The 16969-nt window shown below is 42.7% G+C and overlaps 1 protein-coding gene across 1 annotated transcript in view; it reads left to right on the top strand.

The window, feature by feature from the left end:
- LOC126336464 (uncharacterized) overlaps positions 1 to 12022 on the top strand; it is an 83399-nt gene extending 71377 nt beyond the window's left edge. The window contains exon 2 of the mRNA XM_050000203.1: positions 11261 to 12022. Coding sequence (XP_049856160.1) covers positions 11261 to 11929 — 669 coding nt within the window. The 3' untranslated portion in view covers positions 11930 to 12022. The remainder of the gene's footprint in view (positions 1 to 11260) is intronic.
- Positions 12023 to 16969: the final 4947 nt, after the last annotated feature.

The following is a 16969-nucleotide window of genomic DNA, read 5'->3' as shown; positions in this document are numbered from 1 at the left end:
TTCTCTGTGGGCATAAACCATTTTCTTTCAATGGAATTAATGCGCGCTAAGGCGGCAGTATCACGTAAACAACTCCGCGAGCGAGCTGCTCGACGAGGACGTAAACAAGACGTCCGTGCCGCTAGCCTTCCCAAAGCCGAGTTACAATTTAGCTATTGAAGTACGACTCGCTACCAGCCGCACCTTCCATCTGTCGTCAATCATGTATCTACAACCCGTACTCGTACGTCCGTTATGTGTATGCCCATACAGGGGAGACATTTTACTTGAAAGTCGCTTGTCCAGTGCCGTTGCATCGTAATTCGGATATCACAGCACTGGAACATCGTATTTATTTACCGACACAGGGCAAGCGACTTTCAAGTGAAATGTCTCCCCTGTATCGGAATATACATAATGGATGCACGAATCCAGGTTGTAGACAGATGGTTGACGACAAGCGGAAGTTTTGAGTGCGGCTGTGGGTCGTGCTAGGATAGCTATAGGGTAAGGCGACCGCTCGGGTTCGAGTGTCAGTACGACACAGATTTTCACTGTCGTCGTTCCACTACACAGCCGACGGTTTTCCATATTCGCAACTGCGAATACATTTCATTTATTTCATAACGGGTGTAGTAGCCGAAGTGTCCGTTCCTTTGAACTTACACGTACTTCTGAAGGTACTGCGCATTGTGATTCGGAATAACTGCAATTTCATACAAACATAAATGGTATAAGAAGCCAAACGAAATGAAATTACTCTAGAAGGAGCCACCGAAGAGCAGAATAGTAGGGAAAAATGTCAACAGCCGCCGAATTTTTATCAGTGGAGTTCGAATTCTGCTTGTATTTTACAGGGCGTCATGCCACCCGGTTTGCGAAGGCAACCTTCACTAAGCACGAATTTACGCACACGTAATCTTTAGGTTTACAGGAAAGGCAGAACGTCCACATCTTGAAGTCAAGATCTGGAGACGCCATCGTCTCCAGTAGAAACAGAGCGTTGCCGCTGGCGGAGGCGCCCAAAAACTGCATGCTTAGCTGATGCAAGATACCTTTTAACAAGGAGAAAACTTCTCTACCTCTCCCTGAGAGGTTTCTACATGGTACGCCGAACAACTGCTGTACTAGACACTATGTCGTTGCCAGGTCCTTGACTGTCAAGTCTGGTAATGAAGCCAGCTTCTTGCGATTATGCTATCACGCGTGTGAATAGATGAATTCTGACCTAAGAATGACCCTTCCCATGAGTCGTATTGAAGCATACATTTGAAAATTACTTCACAACGAGAACTGTACGGCAATGGGAACGTAATAGAGGGATATTTTTCACCGTCCAGTAGGCAAACCACTATGGTTACCCAGACAGTTGAAGGAGAAACTGCAGTTTAATGTTGATCTGGAATTCATTGTACGTTCGAGAAAAAAATGCATTGACACTGAGCAGCTCGGGAAGGGATCAATAACATTCTTTTCAAATTTAAGTTAGAATTGGGACCGTACGGAGGACATGACGAGATAAGACCCCTCCAGAGTAGCAGCTCAGAGGGGGCGCAAATACTGATCAGAAAGAAACAAAAAATAGTTCAAATGGCTCTGAGCACTATGGGAACTACTTAAACCTCACTAACCTAAGGACATCACACACATCCATGCCCGAGGCAGCATTCGAACCTGCGACCGTAGCAGTCCCGCGGTTCAGAAAGAAACAAGAAAGATAGTTACGAATTAATCGAGGGAGATACCCCAGCCTACGAGAAGAAGCCTTTGGCTTGGCCTGCTACTGTATAACACGCCATTGTCAAAATATCATTTCTCCAAAGTCATTTCGTCCACGTAGCGCCACAAATGCTTCACATTTTGGTATTTTGAAAGTTTTTTCAAAGATACTTATCCAAATTTACTAACAGCCTTAACTACAACCATTGACTGCAATCTCCTGACATCGCTTTTTAAGCAAAGCGAAGCTGAAAATACACTACTTACGGTGGACCTACACTATCTGATCGAAAGTACCGAGACACCTTTTAGTGGACGTCAATATGAGATTATTTACCCTTCACCACTACAACGGCTTGAAATCTGAAAGGGACACTTTCCATCACGTGTCTGAATGCGGAGTAATATCAGCACGTTCCCCCTCAAGAACCGAAACCAAGGAAGGTAGTGATGTCGGACGTCGGGCCCTAGTGCGAATTCAATGCTGTAACTCATCCCAAAGGTGTTCTGTTGAGTTCGGGTCGCCATTTTCGGCAGCCAATCACTTTCAGCAATGTTATTGTCCAAAAAACATTGCCTCACACACGGAGCTTTACAACAGGGTGCTATTTCATGCTCACACAGTCACTGCCTCCGAACTGTTACAGCACCGTATGCAATACACAATGCTGCAAAACACGTTCATATCCTTCAGCATTTATCGTTTTCGAAAGCACAATAAAGTGACCACCCCCCCCCCCCCCCCACCGAAAGTACCACCTACCCTATACTCCACTGTTGGTCCCACACATGAAGGCACTCGTCAAACCCATACCCTTCCATCGTATTGCCACAGGGTATTGAGTGATTCATCACTCCACATTATTTGTTTCCATTCATTCACTGTCCAGTTGCGTCGCTATTTGCACCATCCATAAATGTGTGGCTAACGAGGATCTGCTACACCATTCTATGGTTCAAATTGCTCTGAGCACTATGGGACTTACTTCTGAGGTCATCAGGCCCCTAGAACTTAGAACTACTTAAACCTAACTAACCTAAGGACATCACACACATCCATGCCCGAGGCAGGATTCGAACCTGCGACCGTATCGGTCGCGTGGTTCCAGACTGTAGCGACTAGAACTGCTCGGCCACCCTGGCCGGCAGACCATTCCAACCTACTCTTTTAAACTTCAAGTACCGGCTTGGTGCTACATGGACTGCTGGCAGCACTTTGCACCTCACAAGTGACTCCTTCCGCTGATTGCATGCGATTTTTTACCATCATCCTCCACAAAGCTCGACGTTCCCTATCACTTCACAGGGCCTGCCTGATCTTTGCTTAACTGTAGTTGTTCCTTCGCGTTTTCACTTCATAGACGTATCACCAACAGCCGATTTCGGTAGCTTTAGACGGACTGAAATGTCCCTGATGGATATGTTACTCAGGTGGCATTCACTGACTAATCCACGTTTGACATTACTGAGTTCTCCTTACGGACGCATTCTTCTGTTGCCGCTTCTCTGCTGACAACACGAGACTCCTCGCCTCGCCTCATTTTATATTAGCGGGTCCGTCTCTCGTGATATGTCGTGGGCAGTTCATAAATTTCATAGGGTATTCCGGTACTTTTGACCAGAGTGTATTTGTATCGAACACAGGCCTTAATTTGAGGAATCAGTTTATCAGAATGTACGTTTCGAGCAGTGCGCTAAATGGATTGTGAGTAAACCGGAAGGGGAGACTCGGCCTGTTTGAGATGAAGGATGCTGAAAATTAGGTAGGCTGATAAGATAACAAATGAGGAGATTCTCTGCAGAATGGGCGACGAGAGGAAAGTGTGAAAAACGTTAAGATGAAGAGTGAGATAGGGAGATATCACGTCATCAACTCCCGTTCAAGGAGATTCAAATGGTTCAAATGGCTCTCTGTACTATGGGACTTAACATCTGAGGTCATCAGTCCCTTAGACTTAGAGCTACTTAAACTTAACTAATCCAAGGACATCACACACATCCAAGCCCGAGGCAGGATTTGAACCTGCGACCGTAGCAGCAGTGCGGTTCCGGACTGAAGCGCCTAGAGCCTGAGGAGAGAAACACAAAAATGTGCAGGAGTTACCATAGGAAAAAAGATAAATTCTCTGGCTTTCGCAGATGATATTGTGGTGATAGGGAAGAGTATGGAATATCTGAAGAAAATGGGAACTGTACTGGTGGAAGAAGCTAAGGAAGTATGTCTGAGTGAAAATAAAACGAAGTTCATGGTGATAGGAAGAAGAGTTCAGTTAGCACCAAACCATCTAACAATCAGGACACATTCACGTACCTCGGTGTCAACATCAACCAACAAAACGTTATAGAACAAGACATCGTAACGAGAATTCAAGCCGCAACAAGAAGTCTAGGAGTCATAAGATCTAAGTTATTTTCCAGGCAGCCAAAGTAAGAATATATCAGACCATCATCAAACCAATAGTGTGCTAGGCAAGCGACACATGGACCCTTACATAAAAGAAAAAACAGAGAAAAGTAACTCATCATCATTTCCTGGGGCCTTTGTCCCACTTTCAACGCGGTGTCGGTCCGTTACTATGGATTTGTCAATGTTAGTGTCAAAGGGTGGCCGGATGCTCTTCCTGTCGCCACACCGTACCCCCCACGACGGAATTAGTGTACTCCAACTGTCTACGTCAAGTGCAGTCCATGAAATAGTGCGAACGTGTTGCTTATGTCTGCGAATCGTGTAACTGAGGCGGGACATGGGGACCAGCCCGGTATTCACCTATGGGGATGTGGAAAATCGCCTAAAAACCATATCCATGTTGGCCAGCGTACCGGCCCCCGTTGTTAGTCCGCCTGGCGAATTCGATCCAGGGACGGCGCCTGCCCGCCTACCCGAGTCCATGAAGCATGGCGTTAGCGCCCTCGGCTAACCTGGCGGGTCAAAAAACTAACTCGTCACTTTTGATAGTAAAGTACTGAGAAAAATATATCGACCAATGTCAGAAAAAGAACAGTGGAGAATAAGGAAAAACAGAGACTCTGACAGTTATATGCAGTATCTGACATAATAGCGAGTGTGGAAACTGAAAGACTCAGGTGTTACGGACATGTGAGCACGAGAGGGGAATACACTATAATGAAGACAGTGATGGATGGAGTATCCAAGGGAAAGAGACCACTAGGACCGTCGAGAACGAGATGGAAGGATAATATCATGGGAGGCATGCAGATACTGGGTCTGGGAGATGAAAATGCAGAAAGGTGTGGAAGGCTGAAATAAGAGACGCTAAGGACCGGCTGCGGTTTGTGTGGCTATTATAAGTAAGTAACTATCAGGGTACAACTTCAACGGTAGTAGGAAGAAGCGTAGACGGTTGACAAAAACTTTAGGGGAGGACAGCGCTGTAAGGTTTGCCCGTATAAAGTACTAAATCTATTGATTATTAATTTTTAAAACCGAATATTCATTTATAAACACCATGTATACAGAGGAGACCATAATTAAAAATGTAGTTCAAAAGCGCTGTAGAAAGAGAACGACTGCTTAGAATGACGCCAAATCTGAACAGTGCAAAAGCCTCTCATATTGTTTAGCAGTGATGGTACAGGTAACCGGAGTCGCAGTACTTATCTCTTCGAAAAAATACGGCCCTACGACAAGGGGGCCGCCACCCCGCATTTCACAGTCATCTTTGCAGTATGAAATGGTACTGGTTGACGTGATTATGGATTTTCCGTTACCATATTGTGCAGTTCTGTGCACTGACATGTCCTTGGAAATGGAAATGGGCTTCCTCTTCCCACAGAACATTGCATGGCCATTCATTGTCCATTTCCATGCGAGCAAGAAATTACAGAGCGACCGTTTGTCTTGCTGACCTGTCAGCAAGAATGAGCTGCTGAACATATGTGATTCTGTATGTATAACGATGCAGGATGTTTCGCTGGGTCTTATGCATCGTTCTCGCAGGCATGTCCAACGTTCAGGCAGTTCCCCGTGCACTGTGTGTTTGCACACCACCGTCCGACCCCTCCTGCAATGTTGTGGCTGCATCTCTGACAGACGTCGGTTCAGCTACTTTCCTCTCTCTTCCACACTGGACTTCAAAAGAACCTGTCTTTTATAATTTTGTAATCATTTTCTTCAGACCCTTAGCAGGCATCGGACCAGTGTCTTTTTATCATACCCTTGAGTGTCCAGAACTTCTGCAGGCCTGCCGGCGCACGGTCAGCTTTCTCATAAAAGAGTTTCACCAGTAGCGCCCTATCTTTCAAGGAGACGGTCATGCTGAGCGTCTCGGATGTAAACTGCGGAACAGCAGTGTGTCGCACGTCTGTTTGTGTGCGTATTCTGACGCTTACAGCGCAATCTATTTTTTATGACGTTTCCCCTTGTGTCAATAGTATGGAGTTAAAATTTGACATTCTGAGCAGTGGTTCTCTTTGTACAGCGTTTTCAAACAGGCGCTTTGTACATCCTTTATAAGACTGGGTTCGCAGTTCCTATAAGATACGTACAGTTTATAATATAAATAAGACATAATTCGTCCGTTTCCGTACACAGACAAAATAAACTTTAGTTTAATTTCCGCTGCGTTAAAAATAAGGAGGTAGATTAGGAAACGTGATAAAAGATTACTTATATACCTAGTGATGAAATTAAATAGAAAACGCATCCACCCAATTAATGCAAGAGAAAGTGCAGCATTGTGTGACATATTTAATTCAAAACATTTCGTATTAAAATTATCTGAGGAATTCCAGTATGAAGTAGAAAAGATCTCGTCACATTATGTATTTTCTTCAGTCCTAAAACTGAAAAATTTCCAGCATGTTGAAAATCTGGTAAGCCATTCAGAAATGCATTTATATAAGCTATTAGTATGTCGTCTTGTAAACTCGTTTCGGGAACTAACACTAAAATGAAAATATAATACACCCCTTCATAACACACACCACTTCCGAAAGAATTTGAATTAGTCAGACGAAAAATAAGGCTGAGTGCGCTTTCCATATGTTAAGTAGCAACGCCGCATCTTCCTGCTAAAATGTCAGTTCTAGCGAAATTTTTGAGCAGAAACTGATAGTACGCAGCAAGCCATTTCTTACCGTGTAAATACAGCACAAGTAAGCATTTGGATTAAAAGCGGTGTGAAGTGAAGGTGTATTACGTGAGACAATTGTCTGGCGCGTGCTGCAACTGCTGGCCGTGTTCAGGAAGCCAGACGGTTACGCTCCGAGGAGTGGACGCAGCAGAAGCAGCGGCTAATGGACGCAGTGCAAGGTGGGGGCCTACGCAGAATGGTATATAAGCCGCCCGAAGTGGCAGGGAAGGCATCAGTCATTGCTTGCTTACAGCAGAACACCGCAGCAGCAGCAATGAGGATCCTGGTAAGGACAGCCACAAATCATTTGCTACTTTATGTACCGTAACTAGACGTTGTTCGTGTGTAATAAATTCATATATGTATTACAACTGTGTCGCGTTCCGTGGCCAGAGTCAGTTGACATAAAAGTTTTCTAAGTAACGTACCACGTCATAAAATTAAAAAAAATTAGATTAAAAATCTACACTGGAGCAACCAATATTTCGACCGCGGTGTTGCAATGGCATTCTTCTGTGTCTAAGCCCTGAACATAGACTCAGAAGAGACCACTGTAGCCGTGGGCGAAACGTTTGTTTCTCCAGTACAGTTTTGTTACATTATGACGCGGTACGATACCCAGAAATCTTTTGTGCCGTAGGCATATTGTACTCAAACTTTCTTTCGTGCTCGGGAGAAATGCCTTAAGCTTTCTCGCACATTTGAAAGCGAAATGCTTTTCCATGTATCTACTTAGCTACTTCCTCAGCAGACAAGGTTTCAGTCACTTCAGTAACTATATTTTACAGAATATAGTTTGGTGATGTCGGTAATATGTATCGTGCTACAAGTCTATAGCGTCGTGATTCCATCGTGGGACAATCTAGGGATTTTCTTGACACTTCAAGACAGGCTTACGTCTGGTAATGCATTTTATGTAGAGGATATGCAAAGTAGCAGCTTTATTCGCATTCGAAGTTAAACTGCATCGTATTCGAAGTCTAGAAGAGCTGGCTTTCATGTCACAAGGAAAGTGAGATCATTCCACAACCGCAGGCAACATGCCTGGGGTTTGTGTTTTGCCGTTTATGCACCTTGCCAGCTGTGCATCAGACGAAAGTGTCTGATAGACTGGTATATCTTAACCACTTTGGTAGTTATTATAGTCCATATTTCAACTATTTCTTAGGCATCCAGTAATTCAAATAAAGCCGTATCGTTTTGAGATATAGCAGTAAACAATCCAAAGACCTGAAATAGTTCTAAAACCGTTTTTAAAAAAATTTAAGTTTCAGTGTTGGGCCTCCCTCAAAGAATGGAATTCCCATGTATAAACCACCTTCAAACCGCTGCTTACTTTACAAATGACTTAGTGGGTTAAATACTTGAAGTTAAACTAGTAAACGAAAGGTAGGTTAGAAAATGAAACTTCCTGGCAGATTAAAACTGTGTGCCCGACCGAGACTCGAACTCGGGACCTTTGCCTTCCGCAGGAGAGCTTCTGTAAAGTTTGGAAGGTAGGAGACGGATACTGGCAGAAGTAAAGCTGTGAGTTCCGGCCGTGAGTCGTGCTTCGGTAGCTCAGATGGTAGAGCACTTGCCCGCGAAAGGCAAAGGTCCCGAGTTCGAGTCTCGGTCGGGCACACAGTTTTAATCTTCCAGGAAGTTTCAATCAGCGCACACTCCGCTGCAGAGTGAAAATCTCATTCTGGACGTTAGAAAATGTTTGAAATTATGATTAAAGTTTGTTGGAAGCCCCAAATTGCTCAAATTATCAAACACTGGATGACTATATTCTGGGTAATTTGCGCTTCGTTTTAAGGAAAAGGTAATTTTTCACGCATCTTAATGTTAATGACGTCATATTTCGTAAAATATGTGTCGTACAATTACAAACTTTTATTCAGTGTTATATGTGGATGAGTTGTGAATGGAGGTATTAGTAAAGAAGTTATAAATTAAATCGTCATGATGTGTCAGTTTTACAGCATGAACACTGAAAATGTTGTCAGCGATTTTTTCTTTTCATTACTTTGTGGGATCGTCAGCGACAAAAATTCTCGTAAAGATTTGAAATTATGAGTAAAGTTTTCTACAAGTCACTAAGTGCTCTCATTCTTAAATATTGGGAAAATTGAGTCTAGTTGTTTGTGGGCTCTGGGTTAGGCTGCCCCAAAACAAATCCACAGTTTCTAATTGTAACTTTATTGTGTTATCCTTTAACATAAGATTATAGCTCTTAATGAGTAGATTACGTTAGCATTTTAAATTTTTTAATTCGGTCAACAGTTACGCGAAATACTGAAAATCTAATTTATATTGCCCCTGGAAGCCTTTAGGTAGACAACCCGCAACGGAGATTTCTGAACCATTAGCCATGAATCGGGACAACCGTTGAGTAATATAAATTATCGTGTGATTACTTAAGATAGTAACACACACTCGACGGTTATGGAACAGCTTCCACGAAAATCTTCCACCAGATTGCAAAAAGAAGCTCTACACTGGTAGCTCTTTGTAAGCGTTTCTTTTGTAGCACTTACCCCCTATTAATTCCAAAATGTGACCTGCACCAATGTCAGAGACTCAGAATACTGCAAACGCCGCACGTCTGGATTTACGACCTCAGCATCTAACGGTAACGCTGATTTCACTTTATTTAACTTTCATGTATTTGGTTTCCCGAAGGAACACGATCGTTTCAATTATTCTGAAACAAAGAAAAACCTGGCGGTGAATACAACTGTAATGTCTTCAGCGGTCGAAACCCTTCTCATTCAACAGACTAACATTATTACCCCTTGTAGAGAGTGAGTTTTGTAGTTTTTCATTCGAACTAATTTAATAACAGAAGTAATTTAGTGTCTGCGGTCTTACATTATTTGTTTCATTATAGACATTCCCAGAGGTCAAATTAAGTATTACCTATAGATTTATTTCAGGATTTCTTATGTTAATGTGCGTGCTTTTGATTGACTACGTCTCTCTGGTGACGGCAGGATCAAAGAACAGCGTACTTCCTTTGGCAAACTAATGCTGTTGTCGCGGATAGATTCTATACAGATCTACAGGCACGTTATTGCCCCCCTTGTCTCTTAGCCTTGTTCTGCGTGTCACCACAGAGGTTTGCTCCAGAGGCGCAACACACCACGCCGTTTACTCTGTAAATACTTTCGACAGTGCTATTTAAAAATTTTACACTGTGTAAATCAATTTCAGTATGTTGCTGGAGCAACGCTGTTATACAATATATTAAGTACTTGCAGATTTACACTCCAAATTTCACTGACTAGCAAATACTCGAGAATTAGTGATGTTCCTTCGCTTACTATACCAGTGAAAAAAGACTAACTGCAGTTGTCAGTCAGAGTGGAAATGTGATCTAGCTTTTCTCTTCTGTAAGACCCTTGTATGATATGTATGCACCCATTCTTGGTTCGTCGAAGATTTATGTATTATCGAAATAATTTCTGTGAGAAAAGCATACTTTTAGTGTCATCTCACACAGAATATTACTTAGTCTCAATATTCTCGAAGTGTCTATCACGCGAATCACAAATTCCACAGTAACCCTAATGAAGGAAGCATCCAATAGCAGCCAAAATGATGTTATTTTTATCACTTCGTGATGCAGTCACACACCCTGAAGAACTGTACTGAAACGGCCCAAACAGACTACATTCTTATTCACAGAATTACTTTGTCAGTTCTTCTTTGATCACTCTGACTTGACAGTAATCTTCAGAGTACAAACAACTCACTCAAAAAACCGTGTTTTGTTCTAATAGGCTTGCGATGAAGATTTAGTCTTTCTATCATTTCTCAAACAGGTTTTTTCAGTTTGCTCTTAGAAATGTGAAAGTTGACTGTGCGCACAGTTCTAATAAAAAGAGAACATAATGTATCATTTCTAAAATAAAGACATAGATTACTTTTGAATACACTATGGGTGTGACAGTTTTCAATGTGTTACAAATATTTACTGTCAAAAACAGTCTTGATCACAATTTATTTATTACAGTGACCGGTTTCAACCACTACTGTGGTCATCTTCAGACCAATCAATAAAAATTTCCGTCTCCTGGAGAATGACTACTCTCCAGCAGAAGGAGGTTCTTACTCCTTGGTCTGAAGATCACCACAGTAGTGGTTGAAACCAGTCACCGTAGTAAATAAATTCTGATCAAGGCTGTTTTTGATAGTAAAGACATACATGATGAAAAGTGAACAGTAGCCAGCAATACGATTAGTGACTCATTTAAGTCAAACTTCTTGTGCATCTTGATTTGAATTACTTTAAATGTGTGGCCATCACATTTTTATAGTTATTCCACTATCTTCTTGAGTCATACAGCTGTCATGAGAATTTTATACAAAATGTTTTAGCGACCTAATACACATTCTGCTACCTTAAATTTAGTTGCAGTTTAGAGGAAAGTCTGTAGAGCTATATCTGCACTGTTGTAATCTGATTTGCATCTGGCCATAAGGTGTGCATGTACCTGTGCGGTCTGGCCCTGTCAGTCCTGGCTGAGGAGCAGCAGGTGAAGGAGAAGCGAGGACTCACCGGCTCCCTGGGAGGCTACGGAGGTGGCTTCGGTGGCGGCTACGGAGGCGGCTACGGTGGTGGCTTTGGAGGCGGCTACGGAGGTGGCTATGGAGGCGGCTATGCTGGTGGACTCGGGGGCGGACTTGGAGGCGGCATTGGAGCTGGCATCGGTGGCGGGGCCCCTCAGGTGACTGTCAACAGAGTCCCCGTCCCTGTCCCAGTGCCTGTGGAGAATACCGTCCCAGTTCCAGTGAGGGTTCCAGTGACAGTCCCCGTGGAGCGGCCTGTTCCCGTCCACGTACCGCAGCCGTACCCTGTCCCTGTGGACAACCCTGTGCCCGTCCCCGTCAAGGTCCCCACCCCAGTGTCCGTCCCAGTACCTCAGCCCTACGTCGTTAAGCGTCCAGTGCCCTACGTCGTCAGCGCTGGCCACGGTGGTCTCGGAGGAGGACTCGGCGGTGGTCTCGGAGGAGGCCTGGGCGGTGGTCTCGGAGGAGGCCTCGGAGGGGGCTTCGGAGGAAAGTTCGGCGGAGGCTACGGCGGCGGCTTCGGTGGTGGATACGGCGGTGGCTTTGGAGGACTCGGTGGCTACGGGAAATATGGCCACTAGAAATCCGCCTTAGTTATAATATCTTGACCTGTACATGCCATCAGATTCGTATTATATATACAAAAAATTATAAATAAAAACTGATGCATCAGAGTTCTCACGGTTATCATTTATGACCTACCCACAGAAGATGTCATTCTTCCGAGCAAGTCCCTCTTTCTGTCGAACTACTTCTAACATTATATTCATCTGAAACCTGCCTACAATAATCACCATACAAGAGGTTTTGACGATGATGATATAGACTTTCAGGGATAGTGAAGAAGAGTTAATGTGGCAATTTGAGGTCGGAGAATCTTGTTCCAGAAAACGGCTGAGTTGAAAATTAAGACGGTGAGTGTGAGAGTTTTTAATAAGTAATGACATTAAGAACCCATTCTTCTGTAATAGTGACGAGAAAGTTTTTCTTTCTTTCTTTGTCGCAAGGAACATCCAGCGGAAATGTTGACAACCAATATGTGTAAAGTGAATCGCAGCTACATAGTTTTGGATCCAAAAACATGCAAACAGCTCAGCTGGTACACTTTTGACTAACATGGAGAGTATCTCTCTCAGGAAGTATACACCAGTGCAATTAAGTGGGTAGGAAGCAGGTAACACGTCTATTAACCGATCATTGGCTATATCAGCCCAAACGTTTACTGTAAATCTCCACAGGAGTGGACAATGGTTATGATACCCATATGACAGAGAAATGAAACCAAAAAATATTCAAAAAGAAGGGGAATGAACAAGCTATCCGCACACAAGACCTTGCACAACAACACAGAACACTCAACACAATGACCTCACACAGGAGACAACAGAGTCGGATACCGTGCACAAAACAAAACGGCTTATAATCAGCTACAGTATTAAAATAGTTTAAAGGAGAAGCAACATTTTAAAGAAACAAGGACTTGAAATAGGATATAGAGCAAACAACAAAACACAAAAAGAAACACAGAATACAGGAAAGACCCAGAGACATTTTCAATAGATCAGGCATCTACAGACATAATGCAACTTTTTCAGTCAAGATACGAAGGGCAAACATGCAGGAACTTTAAAACAACATATTCAGAACACTTTAGAGTCCTAAAACGAAACAGTTTCCATAGCACATTTACTGATCATTTTATAGCCCACAACAGTCAGCCAACTGAAGTAAAACATATTTCAAAATACTGAAATCCAACGACAGCCTGTACCATAAATTTATAATAGAAGAAAACATCGAAATACATAAGGCACTAGCGGAAAGAAAAGGATTATAAACTATTACATTGCACTATACAATGGCGTACTATTTGACATACCAAAGGAACTGCAGAGGAAAGATAACACAAACAGATAAAATTACACGAGCACACACAAAAGAGAGACAGAGAGAGAGAGACGACCGTGCGATGCAGAGGAGCAGAGAAAGTAAACAAAGTTCGGATTTGGCAGCAAAATGATATGAAAAAAGTGAACATCAACAGGACTGGACACACAGCACTAGCATTAACAGCGTTCTCTGACGTGAAGAAGTGTAGCTTGCAAGTAGACTTCCTTAAAAACAGGTTCGTGTTTGTGTCTGCATTTTCACGACAGATGAGAATGCAGATGCCAACGAACATTGCGAAACTAACTCAACCTAATCGCAATATACAGTCGCAAACGAACTTCCAGTAACATCATACAGCTACAGATGACGAAATACCAGCATATAGCGACGTAAAGAGTCCTACAGAACCTAACAGTGTAGAAAAATTAAGGTAATAACCGTAACAAACATAAACTGTATTAGGCCGAATTTCTTAAGTATAATTATTACTTAAAACATGTTTTTATTTTACGAACATGAATGAGAGTACCCTATGATAATAGCTCAAAGGTGCTTCTTATTATAACATAAGACATGTTTGCATTTTACGGATGTGAATAAAAGTACATTCTTAGGATGGCACAAAGGTGCTGTAACATGTTTGGACATTTGTAGACAACAGTTGCTTGCATAGTACGCGGATCTACCTACCATCCAGTGAGCAGAAATGATAACGATATTGAGAACTGAATGTTATCATTCTTTCCCGCAAACAACATCAACCGGTTGGTGCACTATTAATTACCGTCGAAAAACGTAACTTACAGAGCCTTCCACTCTTTCAACAGTTTGATACATTACTCAGATATTTCCAGTAATAGAATCCACAACTAAAATTACCATTGCAGTTTTCAGGTGGTTTTTCCAGAAAAGGTACGTAATCAGAGTAAAAGCAAGCCGCAGTATTTACTCATAGAAAGAGGAAGGCAAGATTTAATTAACTTAATACATAAAGCAAACGCAGTGTAAACAAATAAGATACGAAAATTAAAAGAGGACTTCCCAAGTAGCCTGAACAAACTTCTGCGAGTCTCGTTACTATCAAATATCTAGGCACCAATTATGTTATACGACTTTCACTAAACTACATTTAAGCTTTCACTCAAGGGGTAAGTTACGTTTACAATAAAAAATTTCGAGATACTAAGCAAAAAGAAAAAAAAAGATTTACAGTCACCTAATAAAGGGAGTAAGACCAAAACGAGTCCGAATCTTCAATAGGATATCATCTGGAATAATCAACACCTAAAATTCCTCACCAATGGTGTGAAAACCTCCTAGTAGGAAGTTATCAACAAGATAACAGTAACAAAGCTAAGGCTAAACAAAATACTGCTGACACCCAGTAAACAATACTAAAATTGTAACTTGGCAGATAGCCTAGCTCACAAGTTAGTGTTTATGCACTCAAAGTAAGTCATGGATAATGCAGTGAACAAACCCACCCAACATGCATAAATAAGGCGCTGTTCAAACTCGTAGGCAGATTTCAACCTAGCCCAAAACTAATGTACTAAACTTGCAAAAACCATATTTGGAACATTTTAGCACCAAAAAAGGAGAAAATAAAAAGAATAATCGACACACACTTCCCGACGTATATCAAAGAGAAACTTAAAATACTATGTTGACAATAGTGAAACTGCAAAATCAAATTCAAAATACACCTGGACGTTATTTGTAATGAGGTTATAAAACAAGGTGCCGAGAAATAAAGCTGTAGATTGTCTCCTAGAAATGCCTAAAGCCCTTAGTTCAAACTCAAACAAGTAGCATAATAATTGCTAGAGTACCTCAACAGTTTCCACTATAAAGTGTGAATGTGTTACAACCTTCTCAGCTAATTATAAATTGAGTTTTGTTTCCTATTAAGGTGCTGTAATTGTGTGAATATAGTTCATTAAATAAAATTTTGTTAAAAAAAGTATTGGTTTGGTGCAAAAGTTCGTAATGTTTCTCAGTAAGTTTAATAAACAGAAGAGATACACATAACAGAGACTTCAGACATCAGTAACACGAGTACATTCTCCTTCACTATTTACAATAGTAGAGCATTTGCATCTGGTAAGTAAGTTCCTTGAAGATTGTTCGATAGAGGGCGGAGAATATGAAAATCTCAGGTACAAGACCAGGCGAACAACGTGGGTGTGGAATGACTTCCCAACCCAACTCCAGTGTAGTGTTTTTGTTACTGTAGCAGAATGCGGGCAGGCGTTATCGTGGAGTAGCATGCCTTCATGCAGTCTTCCTGGACGTTGTTCTTGGACTGTGTCCGCACGTCTTCTAATTTGTTGACAATAAATGTCAGAAATGGTGGTTACACCTCAAGGAAGCAACTCCTTGTATAATACTAAGGGCCCGGGCTCGATTCCCTGCTGGGTCAGAGATTTTCTCCGCTCTTGGACTGGGTGTTGTGTTGTCCTAATCATCATCATTTCATCCCCATCGACGCGCAAGTCGCCGAAGTGCCGTCAACTCGAAAGACTTGCACCAGGCGAACGGTCTACCCGACGGGAAGCCGTAGTCACACGACATTCTTTTATACCACACCGTCGCTGTTCCACGAAGTGCGTAACATTAACTATTGTGGATGCGCGCAGGTCTTTGTACGGGGAGACGCTGCTTTATTTGGGCTCAACTGTTTCTTTCTTTTCCTTATGTTAGCATGAGGACGCCACCTCAAGTCACTAACAATGATACAGAATAGGAATGGCCGGCGTTGTTCACGAGCCAACTGATGACGAAAAAAAAATGGCTCTGAGCACTATGGGACTTAACTGCTGAGGTCATCAGTCCCCTAGAACTTACAACTACTTAAGCTAACTAAGGACATCACACACATCCATACCCGAGGCAGGATTCGAACCTGCGACCGTAGCTGTCGCGCGCTTCCAGACTGTAGCGCCTAGAACCACTCGGCCACATATGCCGGCAACTGATGACGAGCAAGCAGAGTGCACATATGGCCGCTCGCTGATTTTTGTCATTTTGGCTGAGAGCATGTGGTACCCCTAAAATCATTTCTAGCTGGATATCTACATGGTAGGCGTCCATGCTTCCTCACAACATGTGGAATTCGGGCGCTTTCTCGCTCTGTACAGCAGGATAGCTCGCAATGTATGACAGGCCTGACGACAGAGCACAAGTATTACGGAGCACACCGATCAGCGCTCAAGGGACATCACAGGAGACGATACAGCGACACAGCCGGTTACGACTGCAATGGGAACAGGACAATCGAGACTGGACCCAAGTTCAGTGAAAACGTGTCACCTGGTCAGAGGAACCTAGTTTCTTGATGCAACAGGCCGATGGTCGTGTTCGAATACGCCATCGTACAGGCGAGCGGCTGCTCGAATCATGCTCCGAGCCAACGATGTAGGCCAGTGAGGAAATATTATGTTATGGAGGACATTCACATGGGCTTCCATGGGGCGTGTGGCAGTAGTAGAAGGCACCATGACAGTTATGATAGACATTATTGCGTACCACCTGCATCCTTTCATACGTCATACACCTCACAAGCTGCTTGTTATCAAATACAGTGCTAATGGAATATCGTCCTAGTTACGAGACTGTGTTCTTGATTTCTTGTCAGAGTGCTTATGGTATATCGTCTCAGTACGTGGTGTATTCTTGATTTCCTGTCAGCGAGGTGGCAGTTCGTAGTGACTGACAGAAAGTCATCGAGT

The sequence above is a fragment of the Schistocerca gregaria genome, chromosome 2 (genome assembly GCF_023897955.1).
Source record: "Schistocerca gregaria isolate iqSchGreg1 chromosome 2, iqSchGreg1.2, whole genome shotgun sequence".
Classification (NCBI taxonomy): Eukaryota; Metazoa; Arthropoda; class Insecta; order Orthoptera; family Acrididae; genus Schistocerca; species Schistocerca gregaria.
The sequence above is the reverse complement of the archived record's forward strand: the minus strand, read 5'-3'. Positions and strand labels throughout refer to the sequence as shown.